A 14,909-nucleotide genomic window follows, 5' to 3' on the forward strand; every position below is an offset into this window, starting at 1 on the left:
ACAGTGATTCCACCCAGGCTTGAATGATGCAGTTGTTTGTCTTCTGCACCTCCTTAACCTGCAGGCGCTGCTTCTTCTCTCAACAATGAAAACCCCATTCAGCAGGTCATCACGTTATCATCTTCAGTTGCGAAGTATCCGATATTCTGCAACCTTAGCTGGCTGTCAACACACTGGGTTTTATGTGGCGGTTGCTTCTAAGAGCCAGAGGGCTCCCTGCCAGACAAATTAAGATCCTGAATTAGAAACAAGAAGGTAGCCGGGGGGAGATATATGTGCTGCTGTGAAGGAGGAATTGCTGCATTGCCCACAGATTATAGGACCCAGCTTGTGATTGGAAAGCTTCCTAACAAAAGATCGATTAAAAAAGAAGATGGATGGATGCTGGAAATCAGTCCAGACAAGAGAGCCAGCTCCAACTGAGAATGTGTGTATTCAGAAGTGGTTGTATTCTGTGTAGGTTTTGGCTTCCTGCACTGATGTACCGTGGGGTAGTCTGAGTGGCGTTCCTCTCTGATAAACAGCCCGAAAGCCTCCCATCTTTGTCGGCGCCCAAGCAGTAAGCGCTGCCAGCCTTTTCTTGCCATCCTCCAACAGAGTCCCGAGCATGAGAGACATCCGATGTTATCAGGACTGTACTCCTGCCAAGGGCTTGTCTCATGAATTCACAGTGCACTGCAGATTTTTCTCTCACTTACAGAAAGGCTTGATTTACACACGTCAAATTAAAATCAAAAGAAAGATAGAGGCATTAGCATTTTTATGAGGCATGTGTCTTTATTCCAGATGACAAAGTGTGTGTCGCTGCTTTGTTAGATTGTATAGTAAGATCTCTGTGTACAGAAAGCAAACACGAGCCTTTGTCTTAAATGACTGAACAATTATGGTGTGTCATAACCCTCAGTGAGATTTCCAGCCCCGCTGGAAGCTGCTTGCAGCTGTCTCTGACCTATTTTATGAAGCTGATGGATGTAAGGTGAAGACAGCCTTTTGTGTGTCTGTCTTTTGTGTTTCTTGGGAAGGTGCTGATTATTTTCTGCTACCAGTTGAGAGTTGATAGTTGATATAACCACCTCTGTTTGGTCTCTAGATACAGGACAAATCCTCCTAATAAGAGCTGAGTTGAAATGGTGAGAGAGTTGCAAAAGCTGGTTGTATATTGGTTTTCTCAAGTGTTGGATCCATGGCGGCGACTCTGGTCTGACCTGCTTGAAAGAGAATGTGAAAACTCTGAAGTGAGGTTGAAGAAATCCCCTCCCCACACTTAGCCTCATTTACAGCTACAGCGCTTGAATGCAGATGAGAGAACATCTAAAACATATCACGGCCTGATTATATGCCGAAGAGACTTTTTCTTTCTTTCTTTTTTTTTTTTTGCATTTGTCTCACTGCCTTGAGATGACAAGACTGTCTCATGTGGCACTGTTTGCAGAAGTTTGATGGCTTTGGCCAAATTTGTTGGTAGGGTAGGGTTCAGTCAACATTGCAAGCCCAAAGCGAGCTTGTTAAAATCTAGAAATTGAATATTAGATTTATTTCAATTTAAATGTTTACTTTATCAAAAACACGCATGATTATCTGTATTTCAGAGTCAATAATAAGTCCAGAAGTATTTTTGACACGATGTTTGTTTTTTGAAGGGAGTGTAATCGTTGTGTCATACATTTCATAGGGCGACTTAATGATGACAAAATCACGATTATCTAACAAAATTAGTCATTGAGTAAGGATTAGGAAACATCCTGCTTGCTTGTAAATCTTTCCAAACAGCTTTCTGTTGACCAAAGGCTCTCTTTCCATCATGTGGAGCGGGACTACGTGGCAGGGAGAGAGTTTGTGCTTCAACGGAGGGCAAAGCACAGCACAGTAATGGGGGGGTGGGGGTGCTGACAAAACAAGAGCTTAATTGTGAAATAGAATGTGACACACTAATCATTTTATCGCATTTATCATGTTTTCCTAATCGTTGGAGGTGAAAATTGTTATTGAAAACAAAATGTGATTAATGACCTCGGCCTAATGAAGCACCATGAATCATACACATCACACTGACTGGCTGAGATGAGGCTAAGAGCTCTGTGTACCCGAGAAGATTCAGGAGCTTCAAGAATCAGAAAGTGATCCCACACTGATTTGAATAACTTTTGAAGACTTCAGTTTGTTTTAGCAGGTAAACTGAATATATGGTATTCTTATTTTGAAAAGCGAGCATGCGTTCTTTTAAAATGTCTATGTTACTGATGAAACAATAATGCTCAGCCTGGTCTCGCACACTTCGACCATCCAGTCAAAATGCTGCAGCTATAAAGTTGCTGCTCTGCAAGAAATGCTTGAATTGGACAGATTACTGACTTAGATTCTCTAAATATCTCTGTTTATATGATAAAAGAGTGTCTTTTGGGGTTGCTTCAGCAGAGGGACCAGAGCAACCAACTAACCAGCTCCATCTGTCTCCTCTCCCTGTCTGTCTTCTGCAGCAGGATGCATCAGGTCGGACTCAGTCCACTGAGATGCTGCTGAGCCATCAAGATGGGTCAGAGAAGGAAATCATGCTGGTGAGGCAAACAAGCTGCGCATTGTCCCCCAAAAACCATCGCAGCTACACAGACTGACACAGCCATGCCCCGCCTGCCCTCCTGATCCCCCCCCTCGTCCTCTGCCGCCTTCCTTCAGTCAACTCAGAGTCACTGCATCCGTCCAAGACAAGTCAGCATGGCTACGCCATTCCTGTGGAAGCTGTCATCCCAGAAGCTGGGCTTCTTCCTGGTCAGCTTTGGGTTCATCTGGGGCATGATGCTGTTGCACTTCACCATCCAACAGCGAGCCAGCCATGAGAACAGTGCTGTGCTGCGGCAGCAGATCCTGGACCTCAGCAAGCGTTACATCAAGGCACTGGCCGAGGAGAACCAGAGTGTCATGGATGGGCCCTACGTGGGCACCATGACAGCTTATGGTGAGTGGACAGCTCTCTCGCTAGGGTGCATGCAACCTACAGTCCCTCTCACACTGTACAAAAAAAGCCACTTACACTTGCAAACATCTGGCTTGTGTCTGCACCTGCCCAGCATGCTGCTGTTTATCCAGCAGCTACACCTTATGGGCGACACACACAGCACGGCATGGTTATGCAAACGATGCATACTAACTAGCTCCTGTGAAGGCACGCTCAGCAAGCTTAGCTGGTACTTGCCAGAGTGAGCGCAGGCCTGAAATCATTTTAACACACATTTACTGACTGAAGCGTCTCACACGGAAAAAAAACATGAACTAGTGGCAATGGCAAAGGAGTAAGTTGTCTCTTTTTAACAAAATCCCTTGTAAAAATCTGCATGTACACACTAAATTTGGTATATAATGGTATTTATGGTATCATTTGGCTGTCTTTTTACTTTAATCTAAATCAGATGGATACACTCTTTAATTTAAATTGAATGGATACACATGTCTACCTCTGGAGCAGCCACAACATTGCCTTTATTCAGGAACACTTATACAGGAGAAATAGTGCTGATACAGCTGTGTTGGTTGTAATGCTGTGGAAGCCTAGGTCCAGATGCTCCATCAATAAGCTATTCATGCCATTAATAGATGTGTATGGCTTGACTGAAGGCCTTGGTAGAAACCTGGGATTGGAATTGATTGTTCTATAATGCCCAGAGAAACAACAGGATACAGTAAAGCTCCTGGAGATTAAATCGACTCCCAGGGAATGTAATGAAGAGAATGGAGTTTATAAAGAAACTGATACAGCAGCTTATAAAACAGCTGCACAACAGACAGGAAATCAACGGAAGAGGGAAAAAAGTTAGGTAAAGGACAGAAAGGACTCAGAGAATGAGCACATTTAATAATCAATAAATATTGACTGAAGGGCTTAACAGTGAATGCCAGGTTGCATTCGTATAAAAGCAAAGTGAATGAAAAAAAAAAAACAGCATGTAACCAGTCGGTCCCCAAGATCTAGGATTGACTGGGAATGAAGAAAAATGATTGGTCAGTAGATCTGAGGGGTCTGGCAGCAGAATAGTACATGTGTGGTGCTTCAACCTGCTACATCCTCCTGGTGAAACTCTTCCCCATCAGGTGAAAAGATGTAGCCAACAACTCCGCATGTAATGGAGGAAGCATGTGGTGTGTCTGCGGTGCTCTCAGAGCCTTAGAAGATGTGGTGTACACGACTAGGACAGCAATGTGAGAGATCTGACAAAGATTTGGAAGACAAGAGGACATAAAAGCATGCAAATGTTGATAAAAGTGTTGATTTCTTTATGAAATAACAGGCTGTATCCCTTTGCGTGGGAACATGCTGTTTCTTGTGCTACGCGGCTAATTAGCTGCCTAGCCCGCCCTTTGGTGGCTGATTCAACTAGCTAAGGCACAGGACAGGGTGTGTGTTGATGTTCTTACAAGAACCCAATTAGCTCTCCTGGTAATGTCTCCCTCTTATCTAACTTACAGAGTCTGTGTAGAGTGCTGACATTATGGCTTCAGCCAAGATTTGAGTTGCTGTGCCATAAATATTGGACAAGAATTTTGCAAACAAATATGTATGCTGTAACAGACAAGTTAGGCAGTAAATATAATGCTGTTATTCCCAAGTGAGTGTCTGCGGGATTGCTTTGTACTGCGTCTCGAAATCCAAACCAAGTAATGAGTAATATGTAATTTAGTATGACCTGGTGTTAATAACACAGAAGAAAGAATAATATATTTCCCAGAGAGGTCTTGTTCCTGTAAGGAAAGTCATAAAATCTCATCACATTGTGTTTGGGAGGCATCCTTCTCCGGTTAATTTGGGCTTGATGTGATCCAATCCCAGCCCAAAGAGTTTGTCTTGTTTGTTATTGTAGGGTGAATTGATGATATTCATTGTGTCACGAGAACTGTTGAGCAGGCCTGCCCCGTATCACATCAGAATCCATTTCATGTCCTTTATTAGATAGCAAGGAAGCAGGATACAGTGCGCTTCCTGTGTTCACTCACTTGGTCAATCATTTTCCCTGATTTGATTTGTAATGAGTTTAAGAGGAGCCAGGGTTTCCTCTTTATCTCTCCAAAGATGAGCCACAAAATCTTAACGCATGTGAATTTAATATGGGAGCCCACTGAGCTCGCACCTGTCAAGAAATATGAAGTCAGTGTGGCTGACATGGAAAGATGTCAGCCATGTACTATCAAGAGATTGGTCTCTATCAGGGATGGACAGTATTTATTTTTTTGTGGCCGATATCCAATACGCTGATATTGTGTAACTGATTTGCCTGACAGTTGATGTAACAAATGTTGATTATTTTGCATCCCGAGTCACTTTTGTATTTACATATGAGTGGAAATGGCTTTGTTCTTTCACTAAATCTGTAATTGGCTGTTTAGAAATGAACATAAAACATCCAAGAGTGCCCAAAGGACAGGGCAAAGACACTGCAGCATCATTTCTATATTTTGTAGTTTTTAATAATATTTCACCACATTTAAAATAAAATATTATCAACATTTTAGCAATGTATGAAATGAAAGAAATAAGCAACCACCTCATCTAGCTTCCAGGGGTCATGCACTAGAGGTCATTCCCACATCCCAGTCAGACGTGACGAGGACATGATCTTTTACCTGACAGCGTCTCCTCTTACCGCCTGCTTCAACAGCTATTGTTGGCTGCTTTTGTGGCTTTGACACATCATACCAGTCCTCTTTACTTCATCCTGCTCTGTGGGGCTAGTATCAGAATTCAGGGGAATCCACAAACGCCCTCAGCTAGGAGTGGGTATGGTGTTTGCCTTTATTGTTGGTCTAATCCTCTCTGTCCTCTGAAAGGTCATGTGTCCTGCTTGTCTCTATTCTTTGTTATATTAAATTGGTGAGATATGGAGACCACCTGCAGGCTGGGGCCGGGTTTGCCTAACAGATGACAATAAACAACAGGGATCACTCCTGAATGTTGGAGCTCGGCGTGTTTACGACTCCAGGATGCATTTTACAACTTGCTAAGAAGAAATATTGGGACAGGCAGAAATGTGTCCCAAGGTATGCCATTAGTCATCTAGTTACCTGGCAGCAGTGTCGAGTATACAGAAGGACAAGTGGAAGCATTATTCACAGCACCAGGGAGGCTTTTCAAATGAAATGAGTCATGAAAATCCCAATTATTATCAAAGCTGAGAATGTTATTTTCATATAGATGCATTTCTTTCACAGATCACAGAATTGGCTTGCTCTTATGTTACCTACGGAAAAAGCATTGCACATTTATTCTGCATGATAATCTTTTAATTTGATGCTTTTATTTAAAGCACTGCAGAGCAACCATATGTGGTACAACATGTTCACATGCAAGTTTAAACAGCTCTCTGGTGATGACATGTCAACATACGTGCACAACACTCAAACATTCACCAACAGGAACTTCTTTTTCCCTCACTGTCACAATAAGGATACAATGCTTACATACACCGTAAGTTGAATTATTGATACGGTTTTTATCAATTGTTGTTGCAGTGCAGTGATGTCAGTAAATATGGGGAGTCAAAAGAACAGAGGCACTTAACGTCCCCCTCTGCCAAACTAATTTAGTGGAGACAATTATTAAATTAACTCTAAGGGTTTGCCAGTGAAGATGATAATGATTAAGGATGACTGTGGGTGCTTATACTGTCAGGTCATCTCAGCCTACTGCCCTAGTTTGACTTGGAATAGTATTTGGGCTGGATAACAGATCCTGAAATGTCTACTGTACCGCTGGATTGTATTCAGGGAAAATGTAAAGCAGCTACAATCCCCCTCTTTACAGTTGCATTCATAGCCAAGAGTTGTTGAACATGCTGGAGATAAAGACAGGGTTTATGTGGTTATGAAAGACCTGGAAAAGTCATTGAATTTGAAAATACTTAATTCTAGGCCTGTTTTGGAAAAGTAAATGAAGCCATGAGGTTTTGGAGTGAATTTTGGATGTTGATGTCATGGCATTTGGAATAAAGTTTCTTACCCCTGCAACAGAACTCTCAAGTTCCCCGTCACACACACATAAACACGCATTTGGTTCTGACCTGGTCTCGCTGTGTTACGGGCTCAATGCATCTGCTCCTCCCCAGCACACACAGCTCGTCCAAATCAGACAAATTCTCTGGCGTTTCTCATCACACGAATGCGCCTAGTTGCTGTGCCAGAGCTTGTTGCGCCATTGCCAATCTCTCTGATGTGATGAAAACTGGCGTGTCGAATGCAACGCGGAGAGGGAAAATGTGACGCTTGCATGTGATAGACAAGCTGCAATTACCACCATCTTTGGAAACCCAAGTATGGTGCACTCTGGATCTGGTAGCCAGTGAATGCTGGTTTGATGAGTGTCGCAGAGTTCTTAGCTGATGACAAATTGCATTTTGACAATAACGTCATAATCAGGGACTCTGCTATGACATCATCTTGAAGCAACTTTATTGTAATGCCATTGCAGGAGCTGTGATGCAATCAAGATTGAAGGCCAAAAATGCCATGTCTTCAAACTGTGACTGCCATTTTGAAGGTTTGCCCTATCCGCCTCATTACTGGCCGGTCCTCATTCCACTCTTCCATTAGCTGTGTCCTGCACAGATAAATACTCATGGAAAAATTATGTCCACAAAAATGCAGACCCAAATTAAACAGCAAGGTCACTCACAAAGACGCTCTGGTTTTACATTTAAATGAGCCTCAAGCTTGCTGCCTGAAATCTAGCGACTTGTTGTAGAGGGAGATGAAGTGTCCCTGCTCATCCAATTTCAGATGTAGTTCGGAAAGGCTCCCCAGGCTGCAGGCAGCAGCATAATTACATGCATGTATTCACTGTAACAATACGCCTGAAAATAATGAAGAAATTGGAGGCTCTTTCTCTGTCTCCGCAGAGTGTGCTGCACAGTTGATCAGAGAGGGGCAAATGCAAACATCTAGAACAAATCAAGCTTTTAACCTATTTAACATCATCAGGAGCAAAGAGGTAGGGAGTGCTGTGTCTTAAAAACAGGACTTGGAGGGCTTCTTACGTCATTCAAGTTTCTGTTTCACTATTTCAAATGGAGACAGATAAATATGCTGTTTCAGTTTCAAATACACCAAATTGTCAGAGCTGGCGATCTTCCTGTGTCAAGGTTTTCCTGACATTCATCTATCCATTTTCTACTGCTTATCCTGTTAAGGGTCATGGAGGGGTGGGGGGGTTGGAGCCTATCCCAGCAGCCTTCGGGGATGAGGTGGGGTTCACCCTGGACAGGTCGCCAGTCCATCACAGGGCCAACACATAGAGACAGACAACCATTCACACTCACAGTCACGCCTACGGTCAGTTTAGAGTATCAATCAGCCTCGTCCCCTCTTGATGTCTTTGGACTGTGGGAGGAAGCTGGAGTACCAGAGAGAACCCACACAGGCACAGGGAGACCATGGAGACTCCTCACAGAAAGACCCTGTGCCCGAGCCGGGGCTCCAACCCAGAACATTCTTTGTGTGAGGTGACACTGCACTGCACTGCCTCCTTTCCTGACATCAGCAACACGTATTATCTGATTGATCGTGTTGATGTGGGACTGGAAGGCTCTTGTTTTCTGTAATAACTGCACAAAATCCACTCACATGCAAGCGTTGTACAGTTCTGCCCTCGTTCCTCGCTAGAAGATTCCAAATCGTTCCATTTCTAGAACACTTCCATAATAGACATGAGTTTTTGGGGTTAAAAATGCCAAGAATAGTTTTTTAAAAGTTAGATTTGTTTGTTTATGCCACAAATCAGAGATTATCACTGTCACGTCAAAGCATTCATATCTTCCATTTTATTTAGAGAACATTTCATATTCTTCCAGACCTGAAGAAGACCCTGGCAGTGCTACTGGATAACATCCTGTTGAGGCTGGGCAAGCTAGAGTCCAAAGTGGAGAACATCTACAACGGTACAGGGGGAAATCTGACTAACGGTACCAGCACTGTCACACCCAGCTCCACAAATCCGGAAAAGGTTAACGTGGCAGGTAGGTTGTGCATTTTTCTGCGTGATTGTGATCATTGTGCATTTTATGGAAATGTGACAGAGGACAGAAGGCTGTTGCTTCCTCTCTGAAGGCGGTCTCATCAGATATCGTTAGCTTCTGTTGACCTTTGTGTTTGCTCAGTGTATGAAACCATGCAGTAAACATTTAGTGGTTTTGACCAATTGAAAGAAATGAAAAAAAAAAGAAGGTTTATATGCATCAAAGCAGCCATGGTGGAAAGCTCTCCCCAGGCATACAAGCAACTAAACTCCTGCAGTCTTGCACTGTGCACAGCAGGCGCATTGTAAGACCAGCCTGCATCCTTGGACATAATTCAAATAAGGCCTCCGTTCATACTTCATGACCCTTTTATTAGTTTTCATTGATTTTGCTGCCAGCTTTCAGATGATGAATTCCGCCCAGTTGAGAGAACAAGGTGTTGTTGTTTTCTGGGATCTCTGGAATTGCTCTCGGATGTTTGTGCAGCAGTAGGAATGAGGAGCTTGTGCTCTGAAGTAATATATGCAGTTACTGTAGGCTGATTTAGTCGCACACGGTCACATCTGAACAGATCGAATCTTAATTACAGCTGCTGTCTTCTAGCAAATGTTGACACCGCCTCTGTGATATTTTGTCTTCTAAAACCTTGAGCTGAATAATAATCTGTCTAATTAGTGAACATGAACATCAGATGACAGTGAACAGTCAAGGCCTCCCTCCTTAAGTACCACTTCTTCTTCTTACGTAATTTTAACCAGGACTTGTAAGCAGCTCTAAACCAATGGTTTCGTCCGTGTGATCCTCAAAGTTCTCATCTCCTAACCTCAAATAAATACTTCTGCATTGAGATAATGTAATTACAAACAAATGGACTTTGAAAGCTTATTGATTTTTTTCTACAAATTAAAGTTGCAAAGCCAGTAAAGCTGAGAGTATTTTTTTCATTAATTGCTCATCACTTGGGTATCATTTTAGTAATTGATTACTGAGATCAGTCTTGAACAAAGTCACCGGGTCTCAAATGTGGATGATTGTTTTCAGTTTTTGGGACTACTACTAAAAAGATTTGGAGAAGCATTTCTTCCATGTTATAGATTACTTCATTAATTGCAAAAATAAATAACAGATGAATCAATGATGACATTTTGTAGCTCGTACAGTAACTTCATGTCAGACTATATTACAATGCAATTAAAGATTAAAACTATAAATGAAATTTGCAGACTATTTCTATAAAAGACAGCCTATTTAGTGGCTCAGTCTTCTCAAAGAATGGCTTTTCGGACTCTAAATGTCTGTCTTCAACCTCATACCCCAGAGCTCCTGTCTTCTTGAGCCATAGCGACACATGTCAGTAAAGCAGCAGTACCCTCGAGACACAACATTTGGATCCTGAATACAGGTCAAGCTGACAAAGCAGCACCCACGTTTGGCTTGGCAGTGAGCTAAAGGCCCCGGCACCCCCGAGACTTCATTTGAGCATGTCTCTTGTCTTGGAGTGGGTGGCAGGCAGTGCTACTGCCAACTCGGCCAGTGTTCCTCCCTGACAGGAAAGCAGTTACACTGATAAGAATCTGGACAGTGAGGAGGACACGCCTGCCTTTCAGAGAGGCTGTTATCAAGAAAGAATCCAGCAGCAGCCATCGAGCCAGTCCCCGCTCTTCTAGTCTTCACTTTTTTCTTGATTTTTATTCTCTGGCACAGGTTGGGTCAAGGTGGGTGACCTCAGACATCCATCCCTTCCCATCTCTGCACAACAAACTTGTGCTTGTAGACAAGAGGCCATTCAGGCTATTAATTACTCCCAGAAATATATATTCCTCAATTCACTGAATTAGAGGTTTTATATGGCAGAAAGTAACTAGGACAAAGAAGAAATCATCACCTCTGTCACAGTGTTGGTATTGTTATTTTGCCAGTTGGCCTTTATTTCTTCCCCTGCTAGTTGGCTGAAATCCCAAATTGCACAAATATGATCGAGGCTATTTTGAAAGAAAAACACGATCGCCCTAAATGTTTAGAGACTCACTCTTGGGCCTCTAATGATTTCCTTACAATGCAGGAATGACAAAAAAAAACCCAAACTTAATCAGATACAGAACAACTGTGATCACCTGTGTGATCAGTGGCATAATTAAAGTCTAGCTTTCCTCCTGCTGCTGTGTACATGTCTTTGCTTGGATTGGTCATCTCAAATAAATGTAGGTGCTGTCACGGCTTGACAGTCTCACACCATTGTCTATGCTATAAAAACCACATTGGCAGTGTGTAAAAGACGTATGGTGTCAAACTGCTTTATTTTCATCCCCGTCTTGCTGAAATATTGGTTCTGTTGAGGAACGGTAATAGCTTCGACATCTGTTCTTGTGAGCTGCTGCATTTAGCGACAAGGACAAGAGGCACAGAAGCCCCTCATAGGATCAAAACAAGTCGATCTGGCCTTCGTGGCTGCTTAGCAGGAGGCAGATGGGACGAGGTCCAACAGCTGTCTGTGGCGCCTTGTCTTGCTATGGATGGCTGATGTGGCTAATCAACCTCCCAAAGAATTGTTTCATCTGTGGACTGGCCTGTGGAAATGTCATCTTGCTGTACACACATACACGCACCCAGGCAGGCAGACAAATGTAATGAACGGTCAGGAGGTGATTTGCTGCCCACTAACTGGCCCTCCTGCTCTCTCTATCTTCTATTTTTCTCTGCAATACATTTGTCAACCCCGTGTGAGTGTTTAAAGATATCAGTGCCCATCCTGTCTAAGCCACACTGCAAGTGATGTTTGGGTGATTCGTAGCACCAAGTCTAGCTGACAGTGTTAGCTTTGTTTGTTTTTTGTGAACACAGACCTGACCTGCTTTATTTCACTCACTTCTTGGTCAAGTGAAAAATTTGATCCAAGCGCTCAAGAAAAGGATGAAGTTTCTGCCCTGCCCGCTGCATGATTTCAGGGTAAAAATATTTCTGAAGTGACACATTGCTGTTGGGTTTTGGTCTTTATTCTGTCTCGTGAAGACTTTTAATGAGCATATAGATCAATACTATGAAAGCACACACATGCAAGTGCACCCCTCAGTGTGAGAGATGCTTTACATAAAAATAGAACCAAACACTCATAATTTCTGATGCCCGCACCGAAAATCAGATTTATAGATTTATTGGTTTAGTGATTCATGTTTGTAGTGCTTCAATTTCGTTGTACAGAGTTAATTCAATCCGACTTATTGCTGCCTTTGTTATAAATTACAGCCTCGCAACAGTGAGATTCACTGTATAACAAATCCAAGCATCTAACTGATGCCCACTCAAGTCTGAGCCTCAAGGCGCAATGGCCAAACAGCATCTTGACCCTTCCTCATTTGCTTGTGTGTGAGAGCTCAGTGGGACACAGTGGGGAAGAATGAAGAAGCTCCTCTTGGACTTCCCCCTCCCCACAGACCCGCAGGTAACAAGCGTAGACATGCCTCTCTGCTTTGACTGCTGTGGCCTGTGTGTGTCTATGTGTGTGTGCTCACATATTTTCATTTGCATGGCAGAAAAGCTCACAAAGTGTGTATAAGTGCCTCCCCGGAGATCCCTGCCGTTGTTCTTGCTATAGTGCCGATGTAAACAAACAGGGAAGAAAGACAGCCCAGGCAGTTTGGCTTTCATTAAATATGTTGCCTGGTTGTGTTGAGCCTGGGAAAGTGTTCTGTGGTGCGTTTGACAGCAATAAACATTGTTTATCATGGACAGAGGTGCTATCTTACAGAGTTAACAATACTACAACTCTTATTGATGCTGCTTATTTACTGTACTCTTTGGGGAGAAAATAATTTCTAAGTACTAAGTAAGTACTCTATTGTACTGCAGTCTTTCGGGAGAAAATATGAAATGAATTAACACAACTTTCTAAACTTTGTATAGATGATCTTAAATTCCTTGCTTTTAATTGCAGCAAATTAAATAAATCAATAAGATAAACATTGATAGCTAAAGTTATAAAAGCACTTCGGTCGATCTGCCATCAGCTAGATCTGGTGTGCCATTGTGTGTTTGTGTGTGTATGTAGCGTGTATGTGGGTGTTGGAATGCGGGAGAAACACCTTGCAAGTTCGATGCCAGGAGCGGAGCTCTCCAAAGGGCTGGAGCCTATCAGCTTCAGCCTTCAGGCGAGAGGCGGGGTTCACCCTGGACAGGTCACCAGTCCATCTCAGGGCCAACACATAGAGACAGACAACCATTCACACTCACAGCCACGCCTACGGTCAATTTAGAGTATTGATTAACCTCGTCCCCTCTTGATGTCTTTGAACGGTGGGAGGAAGCTGGAGTACCAGAGAGAACCCACACAGGCACAGGGAGAACATGCAAACTCCTCACAGAACATCAGATCCCATGCTCAAGCTGGGGCTGGAACCAGGAAACTTCTTGCTGTGAGGCGACAGTGTGAACCACTGCACCTACATGCCGCCCTATTTCAGTAACATTTTCAGGAAATTCATAAATTTGATATCACTCAACCATATTGACAAATACAGACAAAATGAGCAAACATTTAAACTATCAAAAATAAGCAGATTTAGCTTCAGTTCTACTGCGATTACTATTTCAATATTAGGCTGGGGTTGCTGTGTTATAAACCAAAGAAAAAGTGCTTTCCTGCAGCTTGAAAGGAGCCATTTCCTGTTTAATCTTTTTAATGCATCTAAATGGAACCAAAATCTGTTGACCTATTGTGCAGGGGGCACTGGTCTGTAATAAGCACCGACCCTAGCTGCCTTGTAGAGATATGCAAACATTCACTCATAGTACATTTGATGGGGTCTGCTCATTTTATTCCCTTTACCCATTATCCAGTATATATGATTAAAAGAGTCTAGCCTTGCAATCCGATAATTTTCTTGGAGAACTCACATAAATGATCTATTATAAATTTTGCGTTTATTACTTTTGTTCTTATCAAAACCGTGCTGCTAATTCAGCCTCAGGCTGAATTGAGGAACTGGTTCCAGGCGTCTGAAACCTCACTGACTCAAGGCCAGACCAGCCTGTAGCCATCGTGCTGCTGTTCTGACAGTAACAAACAGTTGCCTTGTCTCTCGCTCTTGTTTACATCTCTCTTGTACTGCCTCTGCATCTCGTCTCCTCCATTGCCTCCCCTCTTTTCCTCTGTATCACAGCCCCTCTCCCAGCAAGAATTTAAGCCACACTGCATCTTCAAATATCAGCCATTTCCCCAGGCACGTAACATGCAGTAATACACACAAGCATCCGCAGCCTCTCCAGTGTATTTTACATTCGCTGCATATTGTTTCCAAAGATACAAATCTGATGATAGATGACCAGATGTGGGCGTTCTTGAACTCCAAGCAGAATGTAAAGATGCCTTTGCACACAGTATCTCAATACAGATATACTTTTCAGATGAGAGGTCTTTAAGATGCTCGCGCTTTCGATATACACACGCACAAACTTGTTCACATCCTCTTGAGATAAAAACTCATACTGGGATCAAATTCAGGTTCAGCGTGGTAACACTCAAACTGCTTGTTTAAAATCAGCTCTGAGTATTTTGAGCTCCACTGCAGCACCTGTCAGTTAAACTAACACAGACATTGAATTAGCATTTTATACATTTCGTGGTTAACAGGAAATGCGTATGTGTGGCGGGTGATTGAAAAAAATTCCTGCGTGAAGAATAGAAAGTTCTCAGAAAGCTTTGGATTGCTGTGTTTCATTATCAGTGGCTCTCATCCCTCCACAACCAGTTCCTTGGTGACACTCAGAGACCAGCTTGTGTCACACCTTAACCATGCATATTTCCACCATTTGTCCAAATCAACAGTGGAACATGAGTCATGGCTGTGCAATGAGGAGACCTAATCAAGATTTTCTGGCTGCTTTGAGTCCTTTTGCAGCTTTTGGTTCAGAATCCAAATC

At 42.9% G+C, this 14,909-nt stretch overlaps 1 protein-coding gene across 1 annotated transcript in view; it reads left to right on the forward strand.

Moving 5' to 3' along the window:
- Positions 1 to 14,909, forward strand: part of mgat5 (alpha-1,6-mannosylglycoprotein 6-beta-N-acetylglucosaminyltransferase) — a 57,600-nt gene that overhangs the window by 5,740 nt on the left and 36,951 nt on the right. Inside the window, 2 exon segments of the mRNA XM_086198849.1 lie at positions 2,478 to 2,953; positions 8,829 to 8,993. Of these exon segments, the coding sequence (XP_086054975.1) occupies positions 2,713 to 2,953; positions 8,829 to 8,993 (406 nt within the window). The 5' untranslated portion in view covers positions 2,478 to 2,712.

The sequence above is a fragment of the Aulostomus chinensis genome, chromosome 1 (assembly GCF_037954235.1).
Source record: "Aulostomus chinensis isolate RoL2024-O1b breed Wild chromosome 1, RoL_Achi_v1.0, whole genome shotgun sequence".
In the NCBI taxonomy this organism is placed as follows: domain Eukaryota; kingdom Metazoa; phylum Chordata; class Actinopteri; order Syngnathiformes; family Aulostomidae; genus Aulostomus; species Aulostomus chinensis.